The sequence below is a fragment of the Triticum urartu genome, chromosome 5, assembly GCF_003073215.2.
Source record: "Triticum urartu cultivar G1812 chromosome 5, Tu2.1, whole genome shotgun sequence".
Taxonomy (NCBI): Eukaryota; Viridiplantae; Streptophyta; class Magnoliopsida; order Poales; family Poaceae; genus Triticum; species Triticum urartu.
This window is the reverse complement of record NC_053026.1, coordinates 535593451-535605983: the sequence shown is the minus strand read 5'-3', so window position 1 is coordinate 535605983 and position 12533 is coordinate 535593451. Positions and strand designations below refer to the sequence as shown.

At 47.6% G+C, this 12533-nt stretch overlaps 2 protein-coding genes across 3 annotated transcripts; one reads left to right on the top strand and one right to left on the bottom strand.

The window, feature by feature from the left end:
• The first annotated feature begins 842 nt into the window (after window positions 1-842).
• Window positions 843-5299, top strand: LOC125510467 (myosin heavy chain, embryonic smooth muscle isoform). Its single transcript, XM_048675654.1, has 5 exons — window positions 843-2113; window positions 2218-2294; window positions 2613-2724; window positions 2832-2948; window positions 4689-5299. The coding sequence occupies exons 1-5, from the start codon at window positions 932-934 to the stop codon at window positions 5034-5036; spliced, it is 1836 nt and encodes a 611-aa protein (XP_048531611.1). The 5' UTR covers window positions 843-931; the 3' UTR covers window positions 5037-5299.
• Window positions 5300-5356: 57 nt separating this feature from the next.
• On the bottom strand, window positions 5357-7549 carry LOC125510468 (E3 ubiquitin-protein ligase RGLG1-like). 2 transcript variants are annotated; one of them, XM_048675655.1, is made up of 9 exons: window positions 7313-7549; window positions 7080-7164; window positions 6823-6963; window positions 6610-6723; window positions 6417-6514; window positions 6219-6319; window positions 6012-6114; window positions 5774-5898; window positions 5357-5684 (listed from the first exon to the last, which is right to left on the bottom strand). In XM_048675655.1, exons 1-9 carry the CDS (start codon window positions 7442-7444, stop codon window positions 5534-5536), a joined length of 1050 nt encoding a protein of 349 aa, XP_048531612.1. In that variant the 5' UTR covers window positions 7445-7549; the 3' UTR covers window positions 5357-5533. The 2 variants fall into 2 exon arrangements, with proteins under 2 accessions (XP_048531612.1, XP_048531613.1); XM_048675656.1 differs by having other exon boundaries at window positions 5357-5673; window positions 7313-7547.
• Between the last annotated feature and the right edge of the window lie 4984 nt (window positions 7550-12533).

The window sequence follows — 12533 nt, the reverse complement described above, 5'->3', positions numbered from 1 at the left end:
TCCTCGCTCGCACAACAATTAACATATACACCCTACTGCCCAAAAGACCTACATGCTATGGTCTGTCTGCCGAACAACTGTCGAACCAAAGCTATCGCTGGAACGTTGGCTCGCTGCGGCAAATATCCGCACCTTGGTGCGGAACAGTTAGCGTAACTCGATGCACAAGCACATTATAAATTCTAATCGTTACTGAAAAACTCAACCCCGATGCCAGTGCAGCTCTGCCCTTGCCTCACCCTCTCTAGTCTGCATTGCTTGTTTCTTTTATAAAAATCATGTTTAGATCTATTTATAACCGTCAGTGTGTACAGGGTACTTCGTCTATAGTTGTTTCAGGTTTCACTCGATGATATTCTTTATATGCATAAGAACGTGTCTCTGAATAACTTCAACAAAGATCAAAACATATTTATAGTTTTCATTGATTCTAGATGCGAGCATAAGCTTAGAGGTTGTACTTCTGTGATTCAATGGCAAGAAAATATCAAGGGAATCTTGCACGGCAAACAACCATGCCTCCTTTTCATCGCGGTCTCTCTAATTCGTATGATTCAAAAACTATGAATATATATGACAACGTGTCACTCGAGAATGCATGTACAGAGATTGAATAACATGCCTATTTGAAATTCATGCTCATATTTTTCCTCAACTATTTTTCTAGGAATCAAAATCAAGTGTTGATAAAAAAGAATCGAAATCAAGTGACCCATCTTTTATCTTTTAAAAACGAAAAGAGAGTTTTCGAGGAAAAAAAAAAACTCAAGAGCGTCCAGACTCCAGAATTCTGAACTCCTACCGAACAGTCACGAGTCCTCCCTAATCACGTCACCCACCCCCACCCCACCCTACCGGCCTACCCCCCTCCTCCCGACCCGGCCGGCCACGCCACGCCACGCCAATTCTCCCAATCCTCGCAACCCCCGCCATGGCCGACGACGAGGACGCCGGCGCCCTCTCCGACGTCGACGAGGACCCCCTCCCCCCGCCTCTCCCCTCCACCTCCTCCGCCTCAATCAAACCCCCGCCCGCATCACAGCCCCACCACGCCGATGCGGCGGCGGCGGCCGCCCAGCAGCAGCGCCTGCTCGACCTCGCCGCGGAGCTGGAGGAGGAGCGCCGCCTGCGCCGCGCGGCGGAGGAGTCCCTCGCGAGCTCCGAGACCCGCCTCGGCCGCCTCAAGGCGTTCGCGCAGGACGCGCTGCGGAAGCGCGACGACCTCAAGGCCGAGTCCGCCGCGTCGTCCCGGGCGCTGCAGGCGCTCCAGGCCGAGGCGGCCACCGCCTCCTCCATGCTCTCCTCCGGCCTCGAGCGGATCTCCGCCAAGGCGTCCCCGTCCACCCCGCCCGCCCCGCTCCCCACCTCCGGCAAGTACTCCGCCGGCCTCCCCGCCCTCGCCTACGGGGTCCTCAAGCGCGCCAACGACATCGTCGACGACCTGCTCGCGCAGATCGACGCCGCGGGCCGCGACCGCGACCGCGCGCGCCAGGACATGGACCAGCGCAACTACCAGATCGCCATCGAGGTGTCCGAGCTCGAGGCGGCCGTGGCCTCCCGCGCCGCCGAGTCCGAGTCCCTCTCCAGGTCCCTATCGGATCGGGAGGCGGAGATCTCCGCGCTCCAGGATAAGGTCCGATCCCTCGAGGCGAAGATGGACGCGCAGAGGCCCGTCCTCGCCGAGCAGATCGGCTGCGCCTCCAGGCTCTACGATGAGCTTCGCGAGGTAGTTATGCTGGTGGACGACGCCGCTGCCACAGCGCTGCCCGACTCCGTCTTCGTCTGGAAGGAGACAGACGTGGAGGAGAGCCTCAAGGTTTCGCTGGAAGGGACCAGGATGGCCTACGACATCGCCGCAATGGCGCTGCAGAAGGTCGGGGTGTGGCGGGATAAGGGGAAGAGCAAGGTGACGGAGCTTGAGGAGAGGGTGGAGGAGCTGACCCGGGAGAAGGAGCACATTGGGGTGCTGCTCCGGAGCGCGCTGCAGGCTAACACGACCGAGGTTTTGAAGGTGGCTGAGGATGGGCTGAGGGAGGCCGGAATCGAGATAGGACTCAACGGCCACAGGGATCACAGGCCAGGGAGCACGGAGAAGGATGAAGTCTATACATTGGTAGGTGCACTGTGAATGATGTCATGCTGTTGCAAGTTCATCGACTTCCCATGTATCTAGCCATACTGAATTGTTTCTTCTGTAACAATCTACCAATATTGCAGGCAGGGGCATTGGAGAACAGCATGAAGGAGTCCCAGATTAAGATCATTGAGCTGCAACATCTTGTTGAAGCACAAAGGTAGCTAACTTGATTCATTTTTGTTTACGTGTCATTTTATTTTTTTGCCGCACTGCCAGTTGAACTTGAGCAACATTAATAAAATTACTATCCATTGGATTTAATGTGGAATGGCCATGTGGTTTAAAGCAAACGACAATAAGCTATTCAAAATTATAACTATCCTTCAGTCTGCCACTCTTGGTATCTTGATATAAACAAAAGCTGCAATTCATTACTAAAGCCAAAGTCAGTAGGAGTACTACTACAAAAAGATTCAGACCTCGGGCTGGAAATTGCCATTTCCTACTTCCCATCTTCTGAAATTGTGGATTTCAGGGCAGAGTCTAGTCTACTAAGGACGAGGATGGAAGGGCAAGAAAAGGAGATTGGTCAGCTACGGAAGCAGATAAAACATCTTGAAGAGAAGGAAAAGATGGCCAATGAAAGCGTAATATTTTCTCCTCATGTCTAATCGGATGTTTTGAGTATATGCATATCACTCTTATGGTCAGAGTCAGTGAGACAACACATAACCGTGTTTGTTGCATTCTTCAGGTTGAGGATCTGATGGTGGACATAACAGCTGCTGAAGAGGAGATTCAAAGGTGGAAGACGGCAGCAGAGGAGGAAGCTAATGCTGGTAGATCAATTGAGCAAGAGTTCCAGACTCAGGTGCGTTTGTACTTTATACAGACATGCACCATTACTCTGCATGTCCTTTATGTTTTTGGTGTCTTGTTTGTGTTTTCATGAGTTACATTAGACAACCAATGGCTCGACTCAATTGATCACTTAGTATTGCAGTTGTCTTATATTAGATTTTTTTTTTGGAGCATTCAAGACAGCAGGAAAGGTTCCTACTGACATATATTTCTCATAGTCACCAGATTACAAGGGGTATTACAACCATGTAGTGTTGCTACTTAGCCAATCCCTCTAGCCTAGATATTTCTTTTGGTGAACCGAGTAAATATTAAGCATGGTGAGCATGTTAGCAAACTAGGACTCCATGAATTATTTAGACAAGCAAATGCTAGACTGAATTAATCACTTAGCATTGCAGTTATCTGATACTCCCTCTGTCCCAAATTACTTGTTTTAGATTTGTCTAGACAATGTATCTAGACAATTCTATGACAAGTAATTTGGGACGGAGGTAATATTAAATATTTCTTTTCGAGAACAGAGTAATATTAAGCACAGTAAACATGTTAGCAAACGACCATGACTCCATGAGTTAACTAGACAGGCAAATACTTGACTGAATTAATCACTTAGAATTGCAGTCGTCTGATATTAAATATTTCTTGGGGAGAACAGAGTAATATTAAGAATTAAACACAGTGAACATGCTGGCATACTACCATGTGCACTTTTGATACATATGTTTGGTGTTTTGACAGCAAGGCACTACAGAAAGTGTAAGAAAGTACAAGATCGTAGTAGGCATGCTTAAACATTTACGTAGCATTCTTGGTTAGTGTTATCATAATATCATTTGACAGAAGTCACACAATGACTTGTTCTTTGCAGTTTAGCTGAAACATCATTATGTATCGACCATATGTTATGCTATACTGATACAGACACATGGTGTTGAGGGTAGCAGGAGTTTTATTCCTATTTAGCATAGTGAGACAAACATATTACTTCTGTTATTGTATGGTGTAGCTTGTGGTTCAATATCAGCTTTATTATGGTTCCATTGTTGTATTCAGTTTCGCCATAATGAATTGTTTCCATGTGGTCTTTGTTGTTACATCTTGGAAGTTAGTTATAACAATGTTAGAGTATCCTTCAGTTGTTACTGCCAGTTTTAGATATTGCATTGCCACATTGTCCATAGAAAAATTCTTCGGTTGAGAAACAATAATTTTGAAGCCTTAAGCAACTATGCCCGCCAGTATAGATAGGTTGTGTCTAAGTGATGCGCAATAAAGTGCAAGGAAGGGCTTTGCAATCAGTAGTGGCTGGCAGCAGATGTAGCTGAGTCCCACAACTTGGTACTGTGGCTGTATGAAGGATACTTTATTGTGCAAGGTGGCATAAATTTTGATTTATTTTGTAAATGAAAAACTTCTGTAGATAACTTGTAATCAACAGTCTTGAGTGTTGATGATAACTGTAGATAACCAGTGCAAGGAAATGGCTTGTTTCCTATGTAGGGCGAAGTATCCTTTCTGGTTGTAATCAACAGGCTTGATGTTGGTAACTTGTAATGCCGCTGTGTGAAGAATATATGAATATACAAGGATGCATAGTGTCTTCGTGTTTTTTTATTTTCGAAAGAGCATAAGTTGTAAGGAAATGGCTTGTTCTCATATGGGGCGAAGCGTCCTTTCTGGTTGCAATCAACAGTCTTCTCGATCCATGAGAAGCTGAACTGAATTATTTTTTTATTTTATTGCACAGATATCGTCTCTCCACAAGGAACTAGAGGAAGCAAGAGAAACAATGGTGGAGCTGGAAAACAAGCTCAAGTTCAAGGAGGAGACAGCGGCCGCCGCAATGGCGGCCCGCGACGCCGCAGAGAAATCCTTAAAGCTCGCCGACACGAGATCCGCGAGGCTGCGCGAGCGGCTGGAAGAGCTCAATAGGCAGGCGGAGGAGTCCGACAATAGGGCGGACCCGAGCAGTCGCAGCGGCCACAGGTACGTGTGCTGGCCATGGCAGTGGCTGGGGCTGAACTACGTACGACTGCCGCCTGCGGAGGCAGAGGAGACCTCTAACGAGATGGAGCTCTCTGAACCCCTGATATAGCAGCGGCGTGGTGTTTATACAGATCGAAACACGGGCCGTCTGCTCCTTTGTTTCGATAAAAGAAAAGGCAAAGAGAACATTAGAAATTTTTTTTAGCTTGGGTTCTTCCTGTAGATGTTTGGGAAATTTGTCCGTGCTTGTTTGTAGTGTGCAGACTCACGAGGGTGTTCGACGGGCGGCGTGTAATTGTAGAGAAAGTTACCGGACTCGGGATATAGTGAAGATGTTTCATTCTTTTGGGAAAATCGTCTTGTTTCAACATATCACTTTACCCTGGGTTTCTTTATATGACCACCACAGTTCATTTTTGCTGATTCAGGTGGACTACACAAGCAAAATATATGATTTTCTTCTGTAACATGTGAAGACTTGCCAAGTCTGTCAATAAAGATGTAGTTTTACCTAGAAGCTGTATAATCAAAAGAGTACAAATAAACAGGAGATGTGGGCTGGAAAATGAGTTGCTCTGAAGTGTACAAGCACACAGGGGATGGGAACTAAAATGGTAACTTCATCCTCCAACAATGTGACTGTGACCATATCATGAACCTGACTGTGCAGCAAAACCGTCGGCGAACCGGTTGCTCAGGATGGAGGAGGAAGAGGCCTCCTTGCAGGCGCCCTCGCAGCCAGATCACTGAAAATGGACTATATATGATTGAGAAAAGAGAGTAAACTTCTAGACCAATAAATCAACCTTCAGTGCTACAACATTTCTCTGACTTGCTGATTAGTACCTGATACGCTGGCTGACGATCGCAGCATACTGGCTCGGGATCTTCTCCAGCGCCTCAAGCGCGAACCTCTCCTCCTTCTCGGCGCGGGACATCTCCGTGGACATGATCTTGGTGAAATCCACAAACTGCAGTTGGTGTAGGCAACATGAGTGAGGTGAGGACTGAGTTAGCTTAGGACATGACATGAATGAGCATGCCCTCTTGCAGAAACAAAGTGATAAATGGTTCTACCACATACCTGGAAGTTGTCGAATCGGCGTCGGCCGTCGTGGAACGGCATCTGATCGTCGTCCCATGGCCCGTCCCCGACCCCGACGAGGACGATGGAGAGAGGGAAATGGCTGCAAGCAAACACATACCATGTGATAATGTCACCAGAACATATGCAAACCAGTCAAGTTTTGGAGACAGATACTTGGCATTCAGCTGTATCAACTACTAGTACCTAGCATGAATGAGGGCCTGAAGAGTCCTCTCCTCCATGTCGTTCTCTGATCTTGATTCGTCCAGGGAGCTCGCGCGATGAGCACCGCAACCTCTCGGAACCTGGTGTTGATCACGTCAGAAACACAGCCACACAAAAATTCAGACAATGTCTGAATTTTCTCAAAAGAGAAGACACACAAAACTGGCGGTTGATCACCTGCCCATCAGCGATTATCAGCAGGATGTGGTACTGATGCCCGGAGCGTTGGACTACCCCCATTGCAGCCTCGATGATCGGCGCCAGAGATGTCGGCCCTGAATCAGAAACCATTTATTTACTATCATGAGACATACAGTAACTCACAAGACCAGTCTTTCTCTTGCAGAATTCAGTGGCAAGATGATGGTACCGGAGAGCTGAACGGTGGCGGTGATCTCCCGGTAACGCAGCAGGGCCTCCGGGATGCCGGCGCACGGCCGCACGTCCCCGTAGAAGCTGAACACGCCCTGGTCGTGCGTGGACACTGGCGGCAGGGCAGGCAGATGAATGAGATCACCACCAATAAGGCGATCATAAGCCATTTTAGTTCACCACCGGACACCACCATTCCAGAGTGACTTACTGTCCCCGAAGCCGAAGCAGGGGATGTCGTTGTCCTCGTCGTAGGCCGACAGCGTCTCGCCGACGATGCTGATGGCCTCCTCGTACGGGTTCGGGACGGCGCCGAGGTGGTGCAGGCTCCTCCCGCCGAAGCAGCGCTTCCCTGTTCATTCGCCCATCCATGAAAAATTCAGAACTACTACTACTATATGGTAATAATAACTGAAGAGAGAGAGAGAGAGAGAGAGAGAGAGAGAGAGAGAGAGAGAGAGAGAGCACCTGTCCATTCGTTGCTCCTGGTGAAATCCACCCCGATGATGAGGTTGGACGACTCGAGCCCCACCCGCTGAAGATCCGCCTTCACCTGCCAAGATACGATCGATCGACGCGGCGCGGCACCGACCAAAATGCAATCAGATTTCTGACTGAATGTATGTAGAATAGAAACTTGTAGCAGAGTAAAACCAAGTTGCGACTGAGCAAGACACGGTTACGGACGCCATCTTCGTTACCTGGTCCAAGGTACCGTACGCTAGATGATCTTCAGATGACGGGCTTTCGATTTGGCTTTGGCGTCCCTTGGCCGGGGACACCGTCCAGGTGGCGACGGCGCAGCAGAGCAGCAGGAAGGCCGAGAGGATCATCGGCGACGACGGTGATGGAATTGGATGTGATTTTTTGGCGAGAGAAGGTAGCAAGAAGCAGCAGAGTTGCTATGCTACCACAATGGCGCCCCGGCCTTTTATGCTGAGAGCGAGCGGGGAGGAGAAGCGGCCCAAGTTATCAGTGAGAAGTTTCCGGCGAATTTACACAGGGAAATAATATTAGTAGAAAAATGGTTTGGTTTGGCTTGGCTTGGCTTGGCTGTGGACGCGGAGAGGGTGTCGAGGGAGACGCTGAAACGAGTGAAGCTATAGAGAGCACCGTCGTCGAGCAGAGCAAAGTGTGCAGGAGGAGTTGGGGAGGGGAGGGAGTCCGCGTGGTGTGGTGTGAGACGGGACGGGACGGGAACACGACTTGACTTGACTCGACTCACGGCGCTCAGGTACGTGCGCACATACGTGTGTGTGACACTTGGCGGCAGCTTAATTCGCATCAAAGGTCTCACGTAAAAAAAGAGGTTCTCTCACATTCCAAGAACACCATTTTTTTCGGCCCATAAGAGCATCTCTACTCCTTCCCCTCGAAGGAAGGCATTAATCGGGAGCAACTAGTTAACGAGCGCTTCTTCGGGAGCCTTGCAACGATCAGCGTCACTTGGCGCTCTTAGCCATTCGCCACATGTCGCGCTCTGGATGCTCCTTTCCGAATTTTTTTTATTTTTTCGCACGTGTTTTTGGCTTTTTAAATGGTTTTTTTCGGGGTTTTTCGACGTTTTGGTTTTCCCACGGTCTTCCTAGCTTTTCGATCAAAAAAATTGAAAAAAAAAATTTGCACGAAAAAAACGCGTTTTCTTTTTTTCGTGAAAGTCACGGTTTTTTTCGCGAGAGTCACGACCGTGCCTTTCGGAAACAAAAAAAATGCGTTTTATATTTTTTTTCTTTTGCGAGAGCCACGGTTTTGCTTCCGCGAGAGGCACGGTTGTGCTTTCGCGAGAGTCACGGTCATGCCTCTTGGAAAGGGAAAAATAAAACGCGATTTCTGTTTTTTTTTCGCGAGAGTCACGGTTTTGCTTCCGCGAGAGGCACGGTTGTGCTTTCGCGAGAGTCACGGTTTTGCTTCTGCGAGAGGCACAGTTGTGCTTTCGCGAGAGTCACGGCCGTGCCTCTCAGAAAGGAAAAAAATACGCGTTTTCTGTTTTTTTCTTTTTCGAGAGGCACGGTTGTGCTTTCGCGAGAGTCACGGCCGTGCCTCTCGGAAACGAAAAAATGCGTTTTTTGTTTGTTTTTTCCTTCCACGAGAGTCACGGTTTTGCTTCCATGAGAGGTACGGGCGTGCCTCTTTCGGAAAGGGAGAAAACCGTGCTCCCGGTTCGGTTTTTTCGCCCGATTTTTTTGTAAAAAAAGTTCGTCAAAATCTATCAACATGGGATCTAGTTTTGAAGATCTCGACCCGAGGAATCCAATGATGAAAACGGTTTGAGATTTGGACGCACGGTTTAAAAGATAAAACATTTTAAATAAACGGATCTACAAAAAAGGGAAAACTCTCAGATTGCGACAAGTCGCGACCTGGAAAAATGAAGTGTTCTTTGCAACAAGTACTCTTTAATTAGTGATTTCAGTATTAATCGCCCAAAATATATTTGGTTCCAGGGATTAACACCCACCTAGCTAGACCTCATTCCACTAAAAAAACCTACCTAGACCTGGGTTTGGACAGCCTGGCCCGGCGACCCGGGCCAGAGCGCCGTTTGGGTCGAGCTTTGCGCTTGCATTCAGGCGGGGCTCGGCTTTCAAAAGGACTAATTTTTGTTGCAAAAAAAGACAAATTTTAGGGCTTCATGACGGGCTCGGTCTTGATGTTTGAAGGTCGGGCTTATGCAAGCCCAGCCAAAAATCTGGCCTGGCCCGACTAATGATCAGATTTATACCTAGCCCTTTCATAGAACCATTACTCTTGAGAAACTAGTTTTTTCTTCATTAATTTTTTTGTCGTTTAGACTAAATTTGCTATGGGATAGGCAACTCTTGTTAAAAATAAAGCGACGCGAACGATCCGATTGGGCACAGTCACTGTTGTCCGCCTCGCCATCGACCCACCCCGCCATTTGTGGCGCCACCCTCCCCTCTCTTCTCCGGCGAGATTCTGATGATTTTTTCTTCCTTTTTTGGTCTTCCCCATTTTCTGCGTCGAATGCTACAGTTCTCCTCGCTGCCCCGGTCCAATGACACTCCTTCCCGTCAACCCTGGCCATGAGCAAAGCAAAACCACATGCAAAGGAGAACCTATAGAGGAAACAGCATGTAAAGGACAAAACGTAATGACAAACATGACCGCTGACCACCATTGCCAATTTCGATGAATCATTGTGTTTCGGTGCACGTCATCGTGCCATTAGGAGAAGAAAGATGAGAAGAACCTGTTCAAACGAAGAAGTGCCCAAACAACGACCTGTGAAGGACGAATTTCTCCTACTTTCTTGACTCCTTTATCGCACGCGTACGTCGTGCATAGTGAGCATGTATCAAATTACTTTTACAGTTCATCTACCCTAGGCCCTACTTAGTTCACGAATATCATCTAGTAGCGAGAAATCGCCGTTGACCACATGAAACGAAGAAGAAGATGAAGAGAGGCTTTCATATGAGATCAAAATCGTTTGAGGGATTAAGTTTAGAGAAAAGTAGGTCCATAAAAGTTTAATTCCTCAAATTTTACCTTGGTCTTCAGCAGAGGCTTTTTCTCCTCTTTGATGAAACTGGCCTCAGAAACAACCTTCTTGCCCTTACCATGCGGAACCGAGCAGTGAAGGAACACACACGAGTGTAGGTGGCGCGCTCATTGGGCCTCAGATTGTGCCCCATCTTAGGAGCCACATAAGGAGCAGGAGCGGCAATAGTCCAGTTTATATTGCGTTTCAGAATGTGTCGTAGTTTTGTCACGGCAGATGTCCTCATGAAAGGACTTAGTCGTGGAGCCATCGCTACGGGTTAGCTTAAAGGGGTTAAACCGGACAAGGGACACGAGAGTTTATACTAGTTCGGCCCCTTACGATGAAGGTAAAAGCCTACGTCTAGTTGTGATGAGATTGCTGGGGTTTCGATGACCAGGGAGCGAATCCGCTTTGCCTGGCTCTTGAGTTGTTGTTCTCTATCCCTAAACCGATGCCGGGTCGTCCCTTTATATACATAGGTTGACGCCCGCCGGTTTACAGAGTCCCGAGGCCGGATCATAAACGTGTCCAGCTCGGTCTCTAATCCTTCTAACTTACAATACAAGTTACATATTCATGCCGGTTTATGTCTACATGCCTTAACCCGCCTTTGGGCCTTATGCCTTCCTGAAGCGCCACCATCCTTGTCTTCATGGGCCTTTGAATAAAGCAATCATCATGGGGATAATCCGGCCTCTCCTAGCCGGTTTCCGCCCGATGGTAATATCCCCAACATTAGGCCCCAGATTGATTTGAACTTGTTCATGTCAATCTTCAACACTTAGAAAAATTCCTCCTTTGCATCTTCACCTTGATCTTGTAAATCGCCGTGACGTCATCCTCCAGGATCATGATAAATCGCCATGACGTCACTTGTTATTTAAAAATTATACATCTCACCTTCAGTTAATGATACTTCGACAATCGAGGCGACCGCTCCGTTATATATCCAATTTTCAGGCTCCTTGATTCTCGCTCCTATCACCTCTCCATTTACCTTATAAATAGGGCCAAGGGTCATTTTCTTTTCCCCCTTCACCTCCTCGCTTCTTCTTCTTCCTTGCGACGCCCCTACACCTGAGCGCCACCGCTGTCGTCGAGCTTCGCCTCTGCATCACCGTCGGCCGCTGCATCGACCTGGTCATATCAGAGAGACGCGGCGCACCTCCGCTACCTCAACAGCTGTTGTAAGCCTTTCCTTCTTTCCTCTATAGATCCATTAGGGTTCATACGGGTTCATGTCACTCTCCTCGTGATCTTCATCAGTCCACTGATAGCAGAGCTCGATCTTGACGTGTTCCGCACAGTAGCTATGGCACTCCTTATCTCGGCCATTTAAACCAAACCTTAAATACAAATAACTTGATCTGGACCTTTTGTGAACTGCTTCGGGACCAAACTTTTTAAGTCTCAATATTTTTTTTCTTTTCCTGACTTACGGTAGATCCAAAATTTCAATGCAATCTTGTGAAACCTATTTTACCTTACTTAGTCATTCTTGCCTTAGATCTGTATCTTCCTTATCCGCATAGGCGGTTTGTCCTCGTAGAAAATAATCTATCATATACCATTAGTCCCCTTGTAAACCGCCAATCCCTTTATCTCCGTTGTCATATTCCGGTTTAATAATATGTGTATACCTCTGTTTCTGTTTATCGCTTTATCATTGATAATTGCATCAGCCTCCGGTTTACCAATTTCACATACTTGGATTCCTTTTCCCTGTTGTACCATATGCATCACCATGGATGAATAGTAAACCGGAATTATTTTCTTCCCAGCTTTTCACTTGCAATGGCCAAGCAGTTTTATTCCTGCAACTGGGTCCCCTCCCGGGTTACAGAGGAGCAACTGAACGGAATGTTCAAGATTGGTACTTTACTGAAGAAAAATGAAATCCGGTGGCGAGTTCCTGGGCCGGAAAATCCTCCTACCCCCAAGCAGGGTGAAGTAGCGGTGTTTGTTGATCACATAGGCCGTGGCTTTAAACTGCCCGGATTGAAGTTTTTTCGAGATGTACTTGCTAGCTTTCAGCTCCACCCTCAATATATTGGACCCAACTCGGTATCCAATATATGCAACTTTCAAGTTTTTTTGTGAAGCGTACCTACAAGAAGAACCAACTGTCGAGCTGTTCCAGAATTTCTTCCATTTAAACCGGCACACTGAATTCGTAGACGGACCCAATACTGAACTTGGCGGCGTCTCTATTCAGAAAAGGAAAGAAGTTGAGTTTCCTCATGCCAAACTTCATAGTCACCCAAAGGAGTGGAACCAAACTTGGTTCTATTGTAGAGACACCTCTCCCGAAGATGAGAACCCTCTGCCGGGTTATCGTGCACACCGGTTCGCTAATACTCATCCACTTACGCAATGACTAAGTGCCCAGGAACGGGCCACGTACGCACCTCAACTCG